Raw genomic sequence first — 23088 nt, forward strand, 5'->3', positions numbered from 1 at the left:
GAATGATTGAAAAAATGGGGCCCGGGGGGGGGGGGGAATTTGGTGACTTGCTAATAAAAATATGCAATCCATGCTCTGCGGTTATGCAATAACTTGAAGAATCAGCACTAAGCTTTCACATGAGCTGATTCTGCATCTCCTCCTTTCCAAGAAAACAAGCCCATTTAGATATTTTAGCCCAAAGATTTGGGAGTAACCAGAATCTCTGCAGCCCATCTCTACCCATAGCTCAATAGAGACTGGATTTTTTCCAAAACTACAACGATAATAGTAATAAGTGACAAGTTTGAGAAATAAATGGAAAAAAGAAAAATTGAGAATAGATTTCTTTTTCTTTCTCTTTTTGTTGTTTTAAATCTTTGTTTAGTGGATTTTTTAGAATTTTTTTTGTCTAATTTAGTTTTTGTCTCATCTATATACCAAACCGATAAATGATTCACATATTTTATTAGTTTTAAATGATAGAATACCAAAATATAAAATATTCATACATATGTGTCACTCTCTTTTATTAGTTGCGTGAACACCAAATTTAGGTAGGAAAATTAATAAGGATTATTTTGATTTAATTAAATTTTCAATTAGGTAAAAAGAATATTGATATGTTTATTTAAGATAATTAGAAATATGATATTTTCTTTAAATAAAATAATATAAATATATATAAAAAATATTCTTATGGTATTGTTGGTTTGTTATTTAAGCTCTTATTCCAGTGTGTATTGCAGTTAATGCAGAAATTTTTTTAATGCGGGTTAAGGATTAAAATAAAAAATTTCTCAAACTTAAAGGTCCCTACAATTGCAGACATTAAATTTTATTTCTTTTAGGAATTCAAATATTATATTAAGGAAGATAAATATAATAAAGCGTTTGTATGCGTAGAAATTTTACAATCAAGCGTAGTCAATAAACTCCTTTATGGACGAGTTGGTTTGATATCTTATTGTTCTTTTATATATATATATATATATATAATAGATTACAAATCAAAATTTAAAATATTTCTCGAAAATGAGCTACAAAGGACACAAAATAAACCAAGTACAAAAGATGCATATCGTTATACATAACCGACAACAAAATTACTACATATGAAGAAAATAAAAAGATATAAATATTTAGTTATTCAAATTAAACTTTGGGAACCGGAGCCTTGCCGCTAACATCCGGCCGATTGGCGAGGGCAAGAGGCCGAGCCTTGACGATAAGGAAGCCGAGAGCGTGGCCAGCCACCGCAGCGATAAAGATCCCAAGATTAAAAGACATAACTGAAAGCATGACCATGTAAGCAAAACCCATTTTAACAGCATAAACACTTGCTTGAATAAAGGCACCCATCATGGGGTTGGAGCCGAAAACATTAGCTGTTGCAGGGACTGACAAAACCTCAATACCAACAGCAAGGAAAAACACAAAGAAGAGAGCCAGAAGATACATGCCAAGACTCTCTTTTGGCCATCCAGAAAATAAGACTATAGCATGTTTTCCCCAGTAGAAGCTCATGTGCATCATCATGTCCATTGATGGCGAGCTCATGTTCATGTTATCATCGCCGTACATTGATGATCCATGACCGGTGGGCATGTCTTGATCATGAGACATTTCTTGAGAGAGAGACTGATGAGGAAAACTTCATGACACTATTTGTTGGTTGTATCAAATTTAAATAAAGGGTGCCGGTCACAAGCTACAAGGACAAACAAGACCGAGGCAAGTTGATGGTTATATGTCATCTTTTTCTTGGATTTTCTTGCTGCTAATTTGTCTGGACTGCAGTGTTTAATGTTTATCTTGGTTGGTGAACGTGCAATTTTTCTTTATTCACGAAAAAGGAAAGAATTTAAACAAGGATTCAACTCTAATTAATATTCGTGTCTGTATTTGAGGGCTGACATGAACATGGTAAAGCAATGCTCACTCCTACTTCATAGTTATTTGATTATCTGTATTTTATATTTCTGAATCGTACAGAAAATAGATGAATTCTAAGTATTTTTCATGGAAAAGAACATACAAATTGCTCGTTTCAAATTCATAACTTCAACTTAAACATGGCTAATTATATAAAGAAAAATAAACCCCGTAGTGAATTGATTCTTCAATTTAGCAAATTACTGAATAAACCAAATACTAGTTACTGAAGAAAACCAACTATAATCTAAAACCTGTTTTTGGACTTCAAATTAAACCTTATGTTATAAGAACAGAACACTGGTAGTAGTGGCTGGTTCATCAAATCTTGCATTTTGCACAATTGGTTTCCCCTCTTCCATTGAATAAAAGGAATAAAGCCAATAAAAAAAATAAAAATAAAAATTTGAAAAAGAAGAAGAATCCATTTTAACACAGGTGTCTTGAGAATGGCTTTTGTTTTTTCTTTTAAAAATTTTTTTCTTAACATTTTTTTTTTAACCTTTTCAAAATCAAGTTTCCCAGATTTTATTTTTAACTCAAATCATAATTTATTAGAAAATAAATCTAAAAACAGATTAAAATCCCCTTCCTAGTTTTCAGCTAAGAAAACAAGAATTGGACTGATAAAGAGTTTATTAATTATTTTTTTAATAATATTATCAACTGCAGACACTCTTCTACAAAAAATAATTTTTCTCAGTACCTTCCAAAAAGTAAGTAAGCATTTCGACAGATGTTGGAAAAAAGGGATAAAATATTCATAATTTTATTGGTAACGGGCACATCCATTCGACGCAATAGATAATTAACATGGTTATTTAATATTAAATAATAATACCATGGGTTTTATTTAATATTTTAATTTAAAATATTAAAATTAAAAAAAGTAGAAAATTTAATGTGATTTAACCTTTTGATACAATCGGTTTTATAATTTTTTTGTGACATTTTAATATTCTGAAAATTAAATTGTTAGTAATTTATATCTAAATTTACTAACACCATTAATTTAATAATTATAGCTCATTCATTTAATATTAACTAGTCGTTTACTCGTATATTGCATGACTGTTATTATCATATAATTATAAATTTAAATTTATAAAAAATATTAAAAAAAATTTTAGTATTTAATTTTATTCATTATATGTTAAAAATAACAAAAAATTAATTTTTTTAATTCTTTTCTTAACATTTTTAATATTTAAGATTTTATAAATGTACTGATATAGAAACTATTCTAAAAATATTTATTAATTAATTCTAATATTATATAAATTAATACTATTTATATAATTTATGTCACCATTTTTAAAATTAGAATTTATAATATAATTAAAAAATTAATTTATTAGTAAATATAATATTTAAAATTATAAATTATTATCTAATTAGAAAATTAATTTATTAAGTGATATAATATTAAAATATAATGCAATATTTAGAATAATTATTATCTAATTAAGAAAATTAAATTATTATTAATATGTTATTTTTAAGATTATAATGAGTGTTTAATTAGGAATGTAATTTATTAATCAATAAAATAAAAAAATCACAAAGTTATACATAAATTTAAATTTTATAGTAAAAATTAAGTACATATATCAAAATAAAAATTCTATATGTGCCATATGTGAAAAAAAATTAAATTTCAGAAATATATATATATATATATATATATAGAGAGAGAGAGAGAGGGAGAGGGAGATTACTTGTGATTTCATAATCATTCTACTCCTTACCAAATTAGTTTTTATTTAAAACCAATTATATTATTTTTATACAATTGAGAGAGAAAAATAAAAAAAAAAATAGTCTCATAATTTAATTTTTTTTTAAAAATATAATCAGCTCTGAAGAGTTCTAATGATTTGACAAGACTAGAAAATTTTATATTCGCTGTCTACCGGATAAGACCGATTTTATAATGTCGAATTACTTTAAAATTTAATAGTCAAAATTATTAAAGGTCAATATTATTAACGATGTTAACGAATTTAGATACAAATTGCTAAATTTTTTTTTTCAGAGTAATAAAATATCTCAAAAAGTGATGAAACCGTGCGTATAAAGTTGAAATAATTTCACATTAAAATTTACTTTTCACATGTTATTTTATTTTAATTCATTTTTTTTAACATTAATTAATTATCACGTGAAAAAACAGATGCATTATGTTAAAAAAATGTCAAGTGAAGTCAAAATAATTTCAATTTCACACCAAAATAGGTAAATATTTTAAACTCCTAACCCTTTACAAGAACCAAAAAAAGAATTAAAAAACAAAAATAATTTCCCTTTTATTTGGGCTTTCATTTTCCATAACATATATGTAAGAACCAAATCATCGTATCTGTATTATGCACAAGTTTCATTATTGAAACAAACAAAAACAGAAAATGTGTCGACAGATTCCAGAAAAAATCAATCATCCTCCTCCTTAGAATTCTCTTAAACCAAAAACTTCAGCACTTTAGATTAATCGGAGGGAGATCAGGCTTCTTCTCCGACTTGTTAAAAACCTTGCTCCCGAAAAGTGAAAACCCGACCGCATGTCCACCAACAGCAGCTAGAAAAATACCACCATTGAACGACATAACAGCAAGCATCACCATATAAGAAAGCCCAGTACGCACAGCATGCATTCCAGTTCGGAAGAATCCTGCTGCCACCTTATTTGTTCCAGGCTTGATGATGCTGCAGTAGTTAAACCACTCTACAACCACCGCAAGAACAAAAACAAAGATCAAGGCTAATGCATACATGCCAGAGCTGGAACCAGGCCAACCTTTGAAAAGAACCTCAGTTGTATGACCCCAGAAGAATGTCATGTGTGTCAAAGCTTTGCGGTGGACGTGAATGCTGCTGGTGCTGGTGCTGCTGCCAGTGGTGCAGGCAGATGTAAGTGAAGATACGCTGCCGCCGTGGTGCGGCATCATTGTGTCACCTGATGCCATTGTTGTTTTAGTGAGTATGTATTGGTGTGTTTTTCTGTTTTGGGGTAGCAGGGAGGGATTATATATATAAAAGGAGAGGGATAAGAGTGAAATGGGTGTTTTCGGATTTGATTAATTGATCAGAAATATGCAATGATTCGGGAGGAAGCAATCTCTGATGATATTGTAATGCTACTGAGAATTTGGTAGGTCCATATCCAGGCGGGAATATATATTGATGTCACCTAAAGATTTAGCACCGTTTTTTCCCCTCCTTTTTCCTTTTCGTACAGCAGCAGTTCTGTTGTTTTTTCATTTATGAAAGCCTTCTGCTTAATTTTATTCTTGAATTTTGCTTCCGTGGTAAGCATGCAGCGATTCAAATTCTTTTTTTTTTTTCTTTTTTTGGACAGAGGGTCAATGTGCACCTTAAACTTATATCAAAGGGTCAAAGATATCAAACTTTAACTATTCTAGCAAATAGATCCAGGGGTGTTAACAATATTAACATTTCGAGTGGGACTCAAATTCGGCTAGTTTTTAATTGGTTTGACCTCGTATAAAAAGTATAATAATTTAATTTTAATTTTAATTTTAAATTCATTAAATATTCGAGCTAATTTGAAAATATTTTGATATATTCATAAATTTTTGGATTCAATAAAAGATAATATATATTATATATAATAATAATGACTAAGATATATATTTTCATAATAAATTTCATTTATTTTATAAAGTTAAAGAAACATTTTTCTATTTTTATTGCAAAATGTATGGTAATAGTATTTATAAAAATTTTATTGAAAAGAAACTGTTTTTATTTTATTTTAATAGATTAAAGTATTTATATCTAGTTAGAAATCTTTATTTTAAACTTATTACTCTTTGTATTTTTTCATAATTAGTTTAATATTATTTTTTTAAAATTATTTTGATTCATAGAAAAACTAAATAATCTTTTTTTTTAAATTTTAATAGTTCAAATAGTTCAATTTTTTTGAATTTGCATAAATAAGTCGAATTCGAAACAATTTTAATCACTAATATAATTTTATCAAGTTGAACTTGAATAATAATATGTTCGGATTAACTTGAGTCGACTCATTCTAACTTTTAGAAAAATCTATAACTTTTATTTTAGAATCATTTAAATTTAATTTTAAAATAAAATAAATTTACGAATTTAACATTATAAAATATATAAAAAATAATAATAATAATAATTATCTAGACTTAATATATGTTATCACCTATATATTAAATAAATAAATAATCGACTAATGTTCATTAATTTTTAAATAATAAAATATATTTTAATCATCTAATATTAAAATATAAAATATCCATACATTCACCGTACACTTTACCATTGTCTAGGTTACCATTGTCCCTGCATCATCATTGGCGATGACCAGCTATGCCCTGCTTGAGAAAGTGGAAAAAGTTAAAAATTGCAATACAAAGAAGCAAATAAAAGGTGTTTAAGTAGTAATTTTCCCCTGAACTTGTAAACCATGTCTAATTAACCCCAAATTAAAAATTATAGTCAAATTACCCGACATAACTGACGATTTGGACAATTCACCCCTTATTCAAACTTAAACAATGCATGTGGAAGTCACACACTCAATAAGAAATAAAAGATTTTTTACAAAATAAAAATATTAAGTTCAAAAATAAAACTAATTAATTTCTTTTTGTCTTTCTCAAAATCTTAAAACTCCAAATTTCATTCTCTCACTAGCTTCTTTCCACCTGATTTCATTTTTCCTAAGAATACATCACTATCATCACTAGGCTCACAACTAGCATCACTTGTCAACTAAAAAATTACACCATCGCATTTTATAGAGACACTAATGAGAAGGACTCACCACCATCGAAAACTGGATTTCTTGCGGAGAAGACTTCACAAGTGGATTTAGGTGGTGGCTACTTGTTTGCTTATTAGATTTGGAGAACATAGGTAATCGGTTTAATGGGTTTGAGGATTTTTAATATTTAAATTTAAAATTGTGTTCTGTTTGTACTTTAAATGATTGATGACTGTTGGTTTTGTTCTTCTGCCACCTAATTGGTGAAATCTTCTTAACTGTCTAGAAGTGTTAAGGATCATAGACCGCCAAAGAAGAAATCTCCCCTTTCATGTTCTTATAAACACCTTTAAAATCAAGATTTGTCTTCCTTACAAAACCTAGATCTATCCAAATCTATAATACCCATCATCATAACAACCATCATTTTCCGCCCTTTATCCTCTCAACATCCTCTTATCATTATCAAGTAAAATCCCTCTTATTCAAATTAAACAAGACATATATTTTTATACTACATATTCTTGAGACAAGCTAATAATTCTAACTCGTGCAAATGCAATTGAGAGGCGCTGCAATTAGAGAATCACAATGGAAATAAAGATTATAATAAAATCGAAATGAAATTCTAAAAGAAATAGAAACAATTCTAGTGCTCATCAAATAACAATCACCTTTTTCTTTTTCTTTTTTTTTTTTTTAATTTAGCATTTCTTTAACATTCTCTTCCAATGAAAATTATGGTGAAATCTTACATTTTACTTGAGACTTGTCTTTTTCTGTAATGAAATTTTGAACAATTAGAATATCGAAGCTGTGAATTTTTTTTATTAGTATGAAATAAAGAGTGATTGTTTGTTTAATTTCTTTTTTCTCAGAGTAACGGTAAAAGCATAAATGAGAGCAAAAAGGTGGAAGAAAATGAACGAGTTCTTTTATGGTTTTAAAGGCCGGTTTGCCCCTGAACTTGTCAGTAAAGTGCAGTCCACCCCAAAGTTAACTTTTGTGGCGTATTGATCTTGCTAATTTGGCCGATTAAATCCAAAATTTAGCAAAAATCATCATGTTCATTTTTACAAGAGATGGACATATAATATTTATTTTTTACTATATAGTTGCTGAACACACATCTAATATATAATTCGATTAATTTTTTTTTTTTTATTGTATTTAATTTTAGTTTTTTTACATATATTTTTAAGGTAATAGCAAATGATTTAAGTTGAGAAAATATAAATTTTTATTAAACAAAATCTCTGATTTTTTTTTTATTTTTTTTTTTCGTACTAAAGCATCCCAGTAGCTAGATTCAAATTTCTAAACTAAGCCATCTCAAAAAATTGGAATTAACCGAGACGAAAACTTTTAATATTACAATCCGAATTTTAAGAAACCCTAAGATTTAATTTCAGAGATTTATTGATTTCCAAATGTTTCGTCAACCCTTAGTAAATAGAGGGTTGGTTTCAGCTCAATTAATTGGGGAAAGGCCGCAAAGAAAACGTGTATTTGTTTTTCAATATTCTCTTTTTAGAAATTAATAGTGGGAGTAATATATGAATCCTATACCTGGAGTAGTAATAATAACTTCCATATTTTATCAAAGTCACGATTATTTCTTGACATAACGTCCAAACAGATCTAACTCTATTTTATATAATAAGGGAAACAAAGTTTTCCCGGCTGATCAGAAAATCTGTAAGGTCCTAGAGGAATTGTTGATCTCTCTCTTAGGTATAGTAATAGTAATCACTCCATTTTCCATATGAGCCTTCATCTTATCTGCTATTGCTTTCTCCGGCAACCTTACACGCTGAACAAACTTGCCACTGCTGTGCTCCACACGGTACCAGTTGCCATTTTTCTCTTCTTTCTCAACTTTCTTTTCCCCGCTAATGCAGAGTACGTCTCCACCTTCCTCTAGTTCCACCTTCACTTCTTCTCTCTTCAGCCCTGGAACTTCAGCTTTCACTATATGTGCTTCTGGAGTCTCCTTCCGTTCAATCTTTGATGAGCTAACACGCGCATGTCTAGTTACTCCGAGTGGGAAAGCTGTTGGGTGCCCTGCAACAACATGGTGGGGATGATGATGATGATGAGCAAGGGCTCCTCCAAATTGATAAAAATCAAAGAACGGGTCCCAATCACTGTAGCTAAATGGATCATTGAAAGGGCTATACACTTTGCTAGAAATGAAGGACATTTCGCTCTATGATTTGAATTCGTAATCGAGTGGTTATATTTATGCAATGGGGAAGTGAATTTATAGTGCAAGTGGAGCTGGATGATAGCGGCAAAAGCATTTGCAATGCGTTACAGATTATTCCAGAGAGGAATCATCTTTTGAAGAAAGATTGAAATGGTATTGGTCAGAAAGGAATTCTCTGAACTGTAAGTGTCGGGAGTTATTGGAGGAGGTATAAGGATAAAGAATTTACCTTAATTATTTATTCTGGTTCTTCTTGTGGATAGCTTGATCTTTTGCGCATGAATTGCTAGTGCTTATCAGAATCATTTGATTGGCAATGTGTTAAGAAATTTGAACACCAGAGTAGGATTATAACTATTGGGCTCCCAATTTCCCTGCTTGTGTGGATCCTATTTTTCGTATCTGTAAACTTCAGCTCTTCTGCTGAACCCATTTTGTAATGATCAGCCCATAACTATAATATGACCAGCTTGCTTTAAGATTGGCCCAAATTTCAAAACAATAAACAGCTAAGTACATAGGCTTGAAGCAATTCCTTGTTCCAAGGACCAGGATAGGCAGTCAGGAAAAAGCCCATCTTTATTTTAAAAGGCATTGCCACGCGGGGAAACAAGTAGAAGATGGTGGAAGATTACAGATGAATCAAATCATATCCGGACCTCAATTATCATTGGAGAGAAGAGCCTCGAAACTTGTCAATCACTATATAAATAGCAAACCTCCAATTCAAAAACTCAGCAGTTGGAAAAGAATTTTGCTTTCTAGTCATCTCGGTCACACATTCTCAACAGAAACACCAATTGTTCAAGCTTTCTTTCAGCAACAATGTCTTTGATCCGATCATTGTTTGGCAACCCAATGTCAACTGACATCTGGGCACCATCTGGGCCATCGAGCAATGAGATTTCATCATTGGCTAATGCACAAGTTGATTGGAAGGAGACACCAGAAGCTCATATTTTCAAGGCAGATCTTCCAGGACTGAAGAAAGAAGAAGTGAAAGTTGAGATTGAAGAAGGAAGGGTTCTTCAAATGAGTGGAGAAAGAAGTGTTGAGAAGGAAGAGAAGAACGACAAGTGGCACTTAGTAGAGAGAGGTAGAGGCAAGTTCATGAGGAGATTCCGGTTACCAGAGAATGCTAAGGTTGATGCAGTGAAGGCATCAATGGAGAATGGTGTACTTACTGTTACTATTCCAAAGGCTGAGGAGAAGAAACCTGAAGTCAAGTCCATTCAGATCAATTGATTTGAGCCTAAATAAATGTGGACAAGTTTTATCTAGTGTTCTGGTATATGTTTCCTTTCATATGTTGTGCTTGATTTGTGTTCCCTGAGAATGATGTCGTACAGTCTTATGTATATGTCGTGCTTTGAGTAACAAATTTGCTTGGACGTAATTTCTATCACTATTTCTATTTCTGTTTCTGTTTGTAGTTTCTAGCTTGCACAAGATTCCAAAAGACTCTTTTTTATCTGTTCACTTGATGCAATAGAGGTTGACAAAGAAAACAAATACGAAGTAGATTATTATCTGAAAGTGGAATAGAAAGAACAAAAGATGTCTGAGAAACTCGGAGCAATATCCAGATAGTGACTGTACTGATCAAATTATAATAATAAGAATCCTTGGCTGCAATATCCAACAACGTTGTTCTGTTTCAAAAAAAAAAAAAAAAAAAAAAAAACGACAAAACAAGAAAACAGCGTCGGGTTGTAGCAATGTAGATTTATAATTCACAATTACAAAATGGAGCAGAACCTCAATTTGGGATTCTGCTCAAGGGTCATCAATTGGCCCTTCTACAACAATAATACATATATATATTGTTAACTTGCTCCATATAATCAGAAGAAAATTGCTTTTCTCCTGTGCTTATATAATATTGTTATATTATAGTATTAAATTATTTATAATTAATAAAATCATTTATTAATTAATTTATTCATTTATTATATAATTAAGGATATATATTTGGAATACATAAGTTTCTTCTTATCTTACCTTTTTGTCCCGATTTATTAATTCTATTATCTGTTTCAAATCATAGTTCATTTGTTAATTATTACTTTAACAACTAATCGTCAACTGCACTTCTCATTGATTACAATTAAAATCTCTCTTTTTACATTGTAATTTTTTGTAGGACTCTTCTATTTGGATCAAATTGATAAGATCAAATAGAGGTATTTAATAAAAAAAAAAAGAATTGATCCGGATCAAATAGGAATATTTAAATAAAATAAATTTGTTATAAGTTTTAATTAATTAAACTAGATTAATAATTGTAAATTGATAGAAATACTTTTAATGTGTTTGGAAACAAATAAAGAGAAAATTTCTCGTTTTTGTCTACAATAATTTCTTTCCATTTTTAATCATTTAATACTTTGCCTTCCCTATATAAGAATTAATAATTCTTTTTACAAATTGATTTAGCTTCATACATTCATCAATCATCAAGATTTTGATATATTACCATATGAATAGTTCACATCCAGTAAAATTAAATCCTAAAATCTTAATGGCTCAATAATGCACAAGTTAACAAAAGAGTTAGCCATTTTATAAATCCGATAGATTAATGTCTCAACATATATATATATGTGTTGACTAATTGTATAGCTGTACATGTCGAAGGATTAATACAATAGTCTCTCTACTTCCTGTTCCTCCAACAATAAAATATTACTTAATTAATTAGCAAGAATATTCTAAAAATCTTATCATACATTGACATGAAAAGAAAAATTGCTTAATTAATTAGATTAAGTTAAAAACACTCTAAAATTCTTATCTTACGTTCACATGAACAATTATTATTCTTCGATTAGATTAAAATGAGTCGAGCCAGGATACTTCAAAATTCTTATTTCACGATTACATAAAAATCAAATGCTCCTTACTTAATTAAATTAAATTGATTTAAACAAGAACATTTTGAAATTGTTATTCCACCATCACGTAAAAGAAATATTCCTTAATTAAATTAAATTAAATTAAGTAAGGACACTTCTAGACCTTTATCCCATGATCACATAAAAAATAAATATCCCTTAATTATATCAAAATTGAGTCGAGAAAAGATACTTTAAAACTCTTATCTCACGGTCACAATTATTATTACTTAATTAATTAGATTAAATTAAGTTAAATAAGGACACTCTGAAACTTTTATTTCATGCTCACATGAAAAATGAATATTTTTTATTTAATTAGATTAGATTAGTTGAGTGAGGATACTCTCTCAAACCCTTATCTCAAGATCATGTAAAAAATTAACTTTCCTAATTAGATTAAATTGAGACAAGCAAGGACATTTTGAAATTTTTATAACACTTGACATAAAAATACTTAATTAAATTAAGTTGAGACTAGTAAGGCTATTCTAAAAATAATTTTCATAAAATTTTTATATAAAAAATAATTGTAACTAATTAGTCCTAGTGGAGCCCTATTGGCTTAGGAATTTTAGTTTTTTTGATTCCATAACTCTAATAACATGTTTAAAATAATCTTTTTTTACTTAATTGGTTTAAATTGAATTCAGTAAGAACACTCTAAAATTTTATCACAGTTTACATGAAAATAATTTCTATATTTAAATTAAATTAAATTGAGTTGAGAAAGCATTCCAAAATCTTTATCACACATTTACATGAAAATTACATACTTAATTAGATTAAATTGAGTCGAGCAAAACCACTCTAAAGTCCTAATCACATATTTACATCAAAATAATTATTTCATGCTTACTTAAATTAAGTTAAGTCGAGCAAGGTAACTCTAAAATTTTTATCACACTTTTACACGTAAAGTAATTATTCAATATTTAATTAGATTAAATTGAGTTGAGCAAAACAACTTGAAAACCCTAATTCCATATTTGCAAGAATTTTTTTTTTCATACTTAATTAGATTAAATTGAATCGAGTAAGGCGATTCCAAAATCCTAATCATATTTTTATATTTAAAATAGTTATTTCATATTTAATTAATATAATCACAATTAAAAATTCATAATTCTCATTAAATGAATATTAAAATAAGACTACATTATTATCCAATTTGATTTGGAGCAATTTGAATTGCTAAATACTTTATTATTATTTATTATTAATATTTTAAATCAATTAATGATATATTTATTAGTATTATATATTTTATTTGTCTAATATTTAAATACTAGGTTTTGTGAGGTAGGAGAAGGGAGAGAGTACTTTTTTTTTCTTTTTTACCCAATTAAAACGACATAGTCTTGCAGGTTAAGCATGTGGAGATATGAGCGTAATGTCTTAGATGTGTGTTGCGAGAAGATATTAATGTCCTAAGAAACTGACGTCGTTTTGCTTGTTGAGATTCCAGCGAGGATATGGCAAGCTGGGCAAAACGCATGGAATTTGGGCCGGAGAAGTTGCGAAATTTTCCTCAAATCCAAATCCAATTTACTGTTTATTTCACTGTTCATCCGTTTTTCTGTTTTATTATTAATACTATTGATAAAATATTTAATTATATATTACTCTCTTATTTATTATAATATTTAATTATATGTTACTCTTTAAACTCTAAAAGATATCAATTTATATATTTGCACTAAAATAAACTCTAAAAATGACAAGCGCAACTTGAGAGGCGGAGGTCTTTAAGTTCAAACCTCCACCTCTTGACTAGGTGAGATTTCATTTCTATGTCGAGTGTAAAGTGATAGTTACGATAATTCACCAACCATTGAGCCTTTTATAAATAAATAAATAAAAATTCTAAAAAGTAATAAACTATATGGTAATACAACAAACTTCAATTAAACCATCACCATCGCTGCTGCAGGAAACTCAAAACTTCAAATTTAGGATGAAATAAAAAATGGAGTTGCACCTCAATTGTGGTTCATGATTTATAAATAATGGGAAAAGAATTAGTGCATTCTTTGGTTTTTTTTATTAATTTATTTTAATTTTATTTTTCTCATTATAAAAATAAGATAAATTTATTTCATCTCCTGATAACTATTAACAAAAAACTATCTCTTTTTAAAAAAAATAAATAAATACATCATATAAAAAAATACTTAAAAGAGTATTTTGAAAATATAATCATATAGTAAAAGAAACTAAAAACAAATAATAATATAAAAGCACGCATAAAGATATTTGTGAATCAAATTGATTGGTTTAGAAGCTGTATGCTAATTTAAATCATAATAATTAGCATGTATTTATTTAAAATTGACTGTTAAAAGAAAAATTTAAAAATCAATTATAAGAATTTGAGAAAAGAAAGTGGTAAAACAAAATAGAAAAACTATTGTCAAAATTTTAGGATTATAAAAGAAAGTATATATATAATATTAAAATGATATAATTTCATATAAATCATGTTCTATATGTGAATTTTAACTTTTAACTTTATATCTAATTTGATCAAGTTTTTTTTAAGTTAAAACTTAGTTCAATCTATTTTTACTCATTTTAAACATCTCGAAACTATCTCCAATTTTAGACATTTTAAAACTATCTCAAATTCAAGATAATTTAAATTAATTTTTTTTTTTTGGTTTCTTTTTTAGATTTTTGGATTGGTTCATATATGGTTTCATTGAACAGCCGTGAGTACATATTTCTTGATCACTAAAAGGGTGAAGCTATTAAAGTTGAGACCTAGTTCAAGTGGTAAGAACGTTTGCTCTTGGAAGGGTGAAGGTGTTGAATTCAAGTCCTAAATGCCCTTTGTAAACAGTTGCAATGCATATTAAACCTTCTACGAATTAAAAAAGAAAAAAGGTGAAGCTATTAAACACATCCAAAGGGGAAAACAGTTGCAATGCTTTCGGTAGAATAGAAGGGTGAGTATAAGAAAAGAAGCTAGAGAGATCCTCTATTGTTCTTTTGCCTCTGTTTTAACAAAGTTGGGATTGAGAGATCGCCCACAATGCCTTGCACTAAAGGTGTGCAAAAGATTAATGCATGCCCAAGAATGGAATACGACAATCTTGAAAGAGGTGGAGGAGAGGTCCATTCAAAGACAAATCATAAGCAACAAATTGGCAAAAGATTCCCATAAATAATAAGTGTCCCAGAAAAACCCCACATTTCCATGTCCTCATTTTTCAAAGTAGGTAATTTCGCTTGACATTTCTTAGCCACCTTTCTTTCTTACTTTCTTCAAAACGTTAATATCATAATAATTTAGCATATCATACTTCATTCCCGAACTATACAATTCTTAAAAACCATATATTAGTATTTATTTATTAAATTTAATTAATATAAAAATAAAAAATTAAATTATTATCTACCTAAAAGTGATTAAAAATAAATAATAATGAAATTCCTTTAATAAATTAACATATTTGATATATAAAATTATTAGAAAAATATCATAAATAATATTTTAAATATTTAGTTATTAATTAAATATATCAATATGAGGCGTTCAGGTAAAATAATTCAACCGCCGTTGTCATGTGAAAATGTAGTAATGATATATAGTTATTCTTGAAGCATTGTTTATTAATAGATCAATCTTTCTGAGGGCAATGGATCTCGAATAGCCTTCTACTTCAGCCATTTATTGATCATAAAGAATGGTTTCAGAGCAAACTCCATTGGTACCTGTGTCAGGTTGTATTTAATGGATCGAGACTTCTATAGACAAAAGTATTAATATATGTTTTCTCGACACACAAAAAAGAAAAATTGATAAACTTTATTAATTGAATACTACAATATAAATCATGAAATGTAAACACAGCGGCTCCACTCCTTGAAATTTTTGTTAACGGGCGCCAAATTCGAGAAAGTTGTATCCTGTTAACGTGCATAATCCTGGCATGCCATTAATTATAGTCTTTATCCCATTGACTTCACATACCTAAACTCATTGTTTCCTAATGGAGTCATATTCATGCCTAAACTCAAAACAATTTAAAAAAATTGATCAATAATTATAATATTTATATATTTATTAATTTTAAATAATAAAATATGTATTTAATTATTTAATATAAAAATATTAAATATTTATAAATATATACTATTTTTTATTTGTTATGATATATATACTAAATTTAGATAATTTTTTTTAATTAATTTAGCTTAATTCAATTAGTTATTTTATAGAGAAAATCCTATAGCATATAACTTATCTTACATTTTTTTAAATTTTAATTTTATAACTTTATAAAAACTTCTTTATTTATATAATTTTTATTTTAAAAATAAAAAATATTAAAAATATTATTTAATTTGTATTATTATTTTAATATAACTATTAAAAATATTATTTTATACACTTTTTCAAACTATTCAAATGAGATTAATTTATTATTTTTCTTTTGTATTTATAAATTAAAATATACTATATTTTTATAGTAGCTAATGTATTCTAATAACAATAAAAAATACATTTTAAAAAATATACTATAATAAACTAAAATATAACTGTAAATAAATAAAGAAAAAAATTTAAAAAAAATCATTTAAAAATATCAAAAAAATAATAATTTTATGTTTATAGCAATTTCAATTTTTTATGATAGTAAAAAATATGAATAAGGATAAGGAATAAATATAATTCTACAATAATTTTATTAAAAAGATGATACTGCAAGATACTAAAATAATATCAAAAGCATAGTATACCACAATTTTAGAAAATTATTTAAATAAAAAAATTTAGATTTTAATTGTAAAAATAAATAAAGAAGGTTTAAGCTGTAAAAATAAAATTTTACAACCTGTGTGGCTCTATATATATAAAGATCTTATTTTTTAACCTAGTCTAGTTGAGTTTAAAGCTTTATAATAATTTTTGATATAATTCAATTATGATTAAAAAAATTAAAATTAAATTAAATTGACAAAAATTATAATATTTATTATTTAAATATGATGTGTAATTTAATATTTTAAAAGCATATCATTTTTTTAGTTAATTTGCAATAAAATAAATCGTTATTATTATTGTGTATGTAAAATATAAGTATATTTTTGAAATATAATATATTAAATATTATAATAATATAATTTAATCTAAAGAAAAAAGAAAGTATTAAATTAATGTAATTCAATAGATCTTTTAATCTCAATTCGGTTCGAGTTAAAAATATAAAATTATTTGATAATCTTTGATTTATTTCATTTGATTTTAAAACCAAACCTCAATGATATTTTCGGATATTTAAAAATTATTATTGTTTCATCATTTTATTTTATAATTTTATATTAAAAAATCTTTTTATCAAATCTTTTTTTAACAATTTTCAACTAGAATTAATTTTATACTATTTATTTTCTGATTGTTAAAGTAATATAAAAATTGTTCTTTATAGTTTATTTATTATATTATAATATTTTTAACTAATTTAAATATAAAAATAATTAATTAATATTTTTAATTATTAATATGTTTAGCATAATGAGATCCTAATAAAATTTAAATATCTTAAAAGTAATTATATTGATCAAAATATTAAAAATTCATATTATTAATTGAATTTTAAATTATTAAAATAAAATAGATGATATTCTTATTATTAATTTTATGACACTAGAGTCATAATTTTATTAAGGAATTTATAAATTAAATTATATATTTTTATCAATATAATTTTTTATCTACATTGACTTTTAAAATGTAAAAGATATTAGTACAATAAATAAAATACAATAAGCAATTTACATATTACATAAAAAATCATGGAGTAAATAGTATAAAACTAAATCTATTTAATAAAATTTTGACAAAAAATTTTAAATATAAAATTATAAAATAAAAAATAATAATATAATTTTTTAGACATTATTTTCTTCGTTCCATTATAAACTGTCCTTTTCAAATAAAAAATTTACAATTATTTGTCATTTTCTATTAATTTTATTTTTATATTGAAATATGTGTAATAAATTTTAAAATAAATACAAAAAAATAGACTAATATAAATTATGATTAGTAAATTAAAATAAATATAATAAGAAAATAAGAAAAATGTAGTTAATAGTTTATAAAATAATAAGAACACACCAACTCTTAAAAAAATAAAAATAGAAAATAAAGAAAGAAAGAGAAAGAAATGTGAAAGTGTCATTGTATACTTAGTAATAGAGAAGAGATTCTTTGACAACTGGAAGTAAAAAGACAAAAGGAGAAACAACGCAAAATTCGCGGTTTTTATTAATCCTTATCCTTCTCCCGCGAAAATTAATTAAAAAGAAAACACTGTAATCATAACAAAAAGCATAATCGGAGTCTTAAATAAAATCTTAGACTAGTCAGTGTGTGATTAAATCATTCAGCAGCACAGCCAAACAGCACCAACCGCGAGAGGAGGGAGTGACGTAACCACACAGGGACCCACATGCTTGCAGCATGGGGATTCGCTACGACCCAAAATATGAAAAATCACAAATGTGGGACCCTTTCTCAGCCACCTATACTATGCTATGCTATTACTATACCATACCATCACCTCTCCTTTTCTTTTAACCGTCTGATCGAAAGCGAAACGCTACTCTCCCCTTCTTTATTACTAAACTCCACACTGTTTCCGTTTTTTCAGCTAATCGTTTGATCGTTTCTTTTTAGGTTTCGAGATGCGTTTACCAAGAAATATTTAGTTAGATGATTAGCTAATGCCGGTTCCTTTTACATGTAAGAAATGTTAATGAATGTTGTTGTTGTTCATCATTGGTTTTTGTAGTGGTAATTCTTTACTTTGCTTCTAGTCTAAGTTGGTCTCAAGATTTCACTACTCTCCGTTTCTACGTTTCGGATCTTTCTCGAGATCGTCGTTTCTCTTGTGTTCTATGCCAGCTTCTTCAACCTGCATTTCCTCCGGTACGTTCTTTTCTTGGTTTTTTTCTTTTTTTTTTTCTTTTTTATTTTGCTGTGTTTAGATGCTGAGAAAGCAGAGGAAAATGTAAGAATAAGAAAATGATGAAGCTTTTCTTTTCTTTTTTTAAATAAACTCCTTCCGAAAATGAAAACAGATGACTTTGCGGTGTCACTAGAGTTGATTGAGAATTGTTGTATTTTTCCTATGAAAGAACGGAAGAAAGCGTAAGGTTTTGATTCTAGCGGCCAAACCGAAGCTGATGCTTGTGAAATGCTGGTTTAGATTTTAATTTTTTAAGATCTGCGCCTTTCTACATGTTATTTGTGATGGAATTTACGTAGAACGATTAGAATTATAAAATTTTATGAGGCAATCGAAGCAAGAAACATATGAATTTTGAATCAAATTTTGATGCATCATGAATTGAATTTTCCATTTTATTGTTTTGAGTTCTTATTAATGCCAGAACTCTAATTAACAATTGCGATTATCCTTTTTAAAAGAATCAAAATTATCGTTTTAACTCCAAATAACCTCTAGTTTTCTGATGAAAATTTATTGAACCTTTGATAAGGAATTGAATGGCATTAATACTTCTCTGTATTATTGAACTAATGTCAGTAGGAAGAATTAAAAATTATTTATTTTGGTGGAGCTCAGTCAGTTTCTGTTTTCTTCTCGTCCTTTATTGTTTTCTTGTGCCCTTGGCATCAAGTAGTAAAGACTGTTAAAAGGAAGCACAAGCATCTTCCTTTCACAGTTGCTAGTTATTTTCCTAACTGCTGTTGAGAACACATACACAAGCATATTCATTTCAGGGACTTGTACAAATGTGAATTGTATGAAATAATGTAGTTCTGCAAAAGTTGCTTATAGTTATCTTGCATTGTCCCTTATCAGGTAAAACTATGTTCATGAAGTGCAAATAGTTGAAATGATGTCTGGTGTACGACAAAGTAACGCATACCCAAAACCTTCTGGCAGAATGGGAGTTGGTGTAGACATGAAAAAGAGCTCCAAACAGCAGCAATACTCTAAGGCAGTGAAGGAGACGGTTCTTCCAACCCAAGCAATGCAGAGTCTAAAGCACCAAGACATGCTAAAAGCCAAAGGTTACATCAGTAAGCCCTATAGTGGTGTTCCCTGTGAATTAAAACAAAATCCAAATAATGGGACCTTGATACAACCAAAACCTTCAGGAAATTGTCAGCAGCTGGCTGTCATGGTAAAGGCATCAAAAGATGATGAGCTTGTCAAATATATGTCAAGTTTGCCTCATTATTTACAGCGCATGGAAAAAACAGAAAACATACAAGATAAGGCTTTAAATGTCGGGGTTTTGGATTGGGGACGTTTAGAGAATTGGAAATGCAGCCAAAAGGGCATCGTGTTGAGAGATGGCAATGATGCATCCTTGCCTAGCAGTAATTTGTCAACTAAAATGACTGCTAGGCCGCCTACAGTTTACAGTCCAACACATAATCAAACTCTCACTTCTGAAAGCAAACTGCGTCCTCCTCCTTGCAGAAATAATTCTTCTCATAATGATGGCATTTCTCGAAATACCAAATCATCTTTTCCGGAAGCGGGGCTCGTTCAGGATCTGGAAAATGCTTCCAGGAGCCATTTTCATGGACAGAAGAGGGCATTGTGGAACCACAAGTATTTTGATAGAAGTAGTTCACAAACAGTTTTCAGAAAGGGTGAACAGAGAGAGTTGGATCATAAGAACACTGCAAAAGTTGAAAATCAGTCATCCAACTCCAGCAATAACCGGATACTAATAGGGCCCAGCGAAAGTGTGAGTTCTTGTGATAGAGAAGCCAAGCAGAGAATTGAGGGAATGCAACGATCAGATATAAACAGAAAGGCCTCGAAAAAGAAGAGTACTCCAAGCATGGGAGCTTCGTCTTCAAAGCTGAAAAGTTGTGATATCTCACTCAGTACAAAGGACAAGAAGAATGTTAATAACAGAATGAAGAAGAGAATGGAGTTGCAAGAACCAGAAATTGATATTCCTCATCAAGCTGATCAAAGCAAAAACATTGTTCTTCTCTTACCTGTAAAAGTTGCTCAAAGTAGCCCTCTAAAGCACCCAAGAAGGTTAATAGACGAGAATGTGACCGGAGCATCTCAGAATAGCTTGTCAGAGGGGTTATCTGACAGGGAGGTTTTCTCCTCGGAACTCCATCATGAAATTCCTCACTCATGTCCACTGCCTTCTAGAGCTGAGATTAATACAGAACAACAAGAGATGGCACCTAATGCATTCAATAATCATGATGTGGAGCTGTCATCCAATGCAAGCAGCAGTGCTAATTCTTCAAATGAAAATCTACTTGAAACTTTAAGGACACTGGACCAAGAAACAGCAGAACTGGATTCTAGGAAAGGCAGACATCCATCACCAAATCGCCGATTTAGCTTCAGCTTAGGTCGGATGACCAGAAGTTTCAGCTTCAAGGAGACTTCAGGCATTCCGCAATTGACCTCCACATATGTTTCAGTGAAGTCTGGTCCTGTGATATCCAAAGCTTCTGCTGATTTGGGTAATTCAAACAGAGAGAAAGCAAGTGGTCATAACAGAGCTAGATCCAGCCCTTTGAGAAGGATCCTAGATCCACTACTGAAGTCCAAGGGCTCAAATCTGCAAAATTCTTCTGGAACTGATCAGTCATCTAGCGGAAGCCCGAATGCCCACAGCTATAAGACAATTGATGCTACTGAATCACTTCAAAATGAAAAACATGAGTTATCCAGTATACAAGCTCACCTGATGGTTACAAGGAGTAATGGATTTCCATTGTTCAGATTTGTGATCAACAATAAAAATATTATTGTTGCCGCCCCTTTGAAAAATTTAACACCAATGGCAAAGAATGATCAGGGCTGCAACTATGTACTGTATGCCATTGATGAAATGAAGAGAAAAGGTGGAAGCTGGATTACTCAAGTTGGTAAAGAGAAAAGCTGTAGCTTTGTCTATAATGTGGTTGGCCAGATGAAGGTAAATGGCTCTTCATTCTTGGATTTGTCTGGAAAGAACTCCAGTAACGAGTATGTAGTTAAAGAGTCAGTTTTATTTGGTACTGAGCGAAGACAGACAGGTCAGGGATCAGCAGGGTTGATGCCAAACACAGAGCTTGCAGCTGTTGTTATCAAGAAGCCTAGTGGAAACTTAGGCTATGATGGCTCGGGGAGTGATAAAGAAAAAAACTTGATGGAGAAGGACTTCTCATGGTGCCCGTCAGACAATGAACACTCTGATAGTTGTACAGTCATACTTCCTGGCGGTGTTCATAGTTTGCCTAGCACAGGAGTTCCTTCATCGCTAATTCATCGGTGGAGATCTGGTGGATCATGCGACTGTGGAGGCTGGGATGTTGGCTGTAAACTACGTATTTTATCCAATGAAAACCTAAACCAGAAGCTTCAAAGAGCCTCTGGTGCTTGCCCGATGTCACATGACTTTGAGCTCTTCGTTCAGGTACTGCCCATGTTTTACCTTAGAATTTTTCTTTACATTCTGTTGGTAATTTTATTTATTTAATCATCTAACGAATGTCTTCCTACTTTGTACCTACATATAGGGAGAACAGCAGCAAGATAAGCCCATGTTCAGTATGGCACCAATCGAGAAGGGGAAGTACTCCGTTGAATTCAGACCATCAATTTCCCCATTACAGGCATTATTCATTTCTGTCTCAGTTATAAGCTGCCAGAAATTATCTGGTCTCGATGAAGTGAGTACTGTGTACGATGAAAAAATTTTCCACGGGTATGAAAATGTAGGAGGAATGAAGAAGATACGCACAGCCGTTGTGGGGGAAGCACCTGTGAAATATACTCCATGTCCACCTGTTTCCCCAGTTGGAAGGGTCTAGCTTCATGCTGCTCTTTTGAATAGCCAAAGAATGCAGTAATAGTATGTGTTCACAATCCATTACTGTCGTGATGTTAATTTGCCCTCCAAAAGATGAAGTCTTAAACGGGATTCCTGATATAGAGGAGGTCATAATTTTGTATCAACGGTAACATCACCTTTGTATAAAGAAAATAACTTCACCAGATAATACACCTCTGTAATGAAAAGAAAATAGGCTGTTTGAAGGTTTAAATCTCTATGAGACAGCTTTTCCCTGAAGAAAGCTATGTGAAATGTTGAAGATGATCTTATTCCAACTCAAAACCCTCGCAATTGGTCCCAGTGACATGGTAACTCCATAAGGTTCCATTAATGTAGATAATTATATGAGTTCATTCCAAACAAACTCAAAATGTAATTGAAATGAAACTTTCAGGGAATTATTGATCTAATTACTACATAAGTTCATTTTCAACAAGTGGAATTGAAAAATATAAGAGTGCCTGAAA

At 29.4% G+C, this 23088-nt stretch overlaps 5 protein-coding genes across 5 annotated transcripts; 2 read left to right on the forward strand and 3 right to left on the reverse strand.

The window, feature by feature from the left end:
• Positions 1 to 982: 982 nt before the first annotated feature.
• LOC125371291 (copper transporter 6-like) lies at positions 983 to 1684 on the reverse strand. The gene has a single exon (XM_048379886.1). It carries the CDS (start codon positions 1603 to 1605, stop codon positions 1135 to 1137), a length of 471 nt encoding a protein of 156 aa, XP_048235843.1. The 5' UTR covers positions 1606 to 1684; the 3' UTR covers positions 983 to 1134.
• Positions 1685 to 4205: 2521 nt separating this feature from the next.
• Positions 4206 to 5504, reverse strand: LOC8273224 (copper transporter 4). The gene has a single exon (XM_025159954.2). The coding sequence runs from the start codon at positions 4875 to 4877 to the stop codon at positions 4386 to 4388; it is 492 nt and encodes a 163-aa protein (XP_025015722.1). The 5' UTR covers positions 4878 to 5504; the 3' UTR covers positions 4206 to 4385.
• A 2744-nt stretch (positions 5505 to 8248) lies between these two features.
• On the reverse strand, positions 8249 to 8926 carry LOC8273223 (18.1 kDa class I heat shock protein). Its single transcript, XM_002534135.4, has one exon. The coding sequence runs from the start codon at positions 8874 to 8876 to the stop codon at positions 8361 to 8363; it is 516 nt and encodes a 171-aa protein (XP_002534181.1). The 5' UTR covers positions 8877 to 8926; the 3' UTR covers positions 8249 to 8360.
• A 666-nt stretch (positions 8927 to 9592) lies between these two features.
• Positions 9593 to 10300, forward strand: LOC8273222 (class I heat shock protein). Its single transcript, XM_002534134.4, has one exon. The coding sequence runs from the start codon at positions 9708 to 9710 to the stop codon at positions 10125 to 10127; it is 420 nt and encodes a 139-aa protein (XP_002534180.1). The 5' UTR covers positions 9593 to 9707; the 3' UTR covers positions 10128 to 10300.
• Positions 10301 to 17865: 7565 nt separating this feature from the next.
• LOC8273226 lies at positions 17866 to 22858 on the forward strand. The gene is made up of 3 exons (XM_015728379.3): positions 17866 to 18716; positions 19615 to 22201; positions 22305 to 22858. The coding sequence occupies exons 2-3, from the start codon at positions 19649 to 19651 to the stop codon at positions 22596 to 22598; spliced, it is 2847 nt and encodes a 948-aa protein (XP_015583865.3). The 5' UTR covers positions 17866 to 18716; positions 19615 to 19648; the 3' UTR covers positions 22599 to 22858.
• The last annotated feature ends 230 nt before the right edge of the window (positions 22859 to 23088 follow it).

The sequence above is a fragment of the Ricinus communis genome, chromosome 10 (genome assembly GCF_019578655.1).
Source record: "Ricinus communis isolate WT05 ecotype wild-type chromosome 10, ASM1957865v1, whole genome shotgun sequence".
Taxonomy (NCBI): Eukaryota; Viridiplantae; Streptophyta; class Magnoliopsida; order Malpighiales; family Euphorbiaceae; genus Ricinus; species Ricinus communis.

What these genes read in the sequence shown, in the direction of transcription:
- LOC125371291 (XM_048379886.1), bottom strand. Translation starts at nt 1,605, where the DNA reads ATGTCTCATGATCAAGACATGCCCACCGGTCATGGATCATCAATGTAC.
- LOC8273224 (XM_025159954.2), bottom strand. Translation starts at nt 4,877, where the DNA reads ATGGCATCAGGTGACACAATGATGCCGCACCACGGCGGCAGCGTATCT.
- LOC8273223 (XM_002534135.4), bottom strand. Translation starts at nt 8,876, where the DNA reads ATGTCCTTCATTTCTAGCAAAGTGTATAGCCCTTTCAATGATCCATTT.
- LOC8273222 (XM_002534134.4), top strand. Translation starts at nt 9,708, where the DNA reads ATGTCTTTGATCCGATCATTGTTTGGCAACCCAATGTCAACTGACATC.
- LOC8273226 (XM_015728379.3), top strand. Translation starts at nt 19,649, where the DNA reads ATGATGTCTGGTGTACGACAAAGTAACGCATACCCAAAACCTTCTGGC. An exon ending in ACTTTGAGCTCTTCGTTCAG is followed by an intron (nt 22,202 to 22,304) that starts GTACTGCCCATG and finishes ACCTACATATAG; the next exon opens with GGAGAACAGCAGCAAGATAA.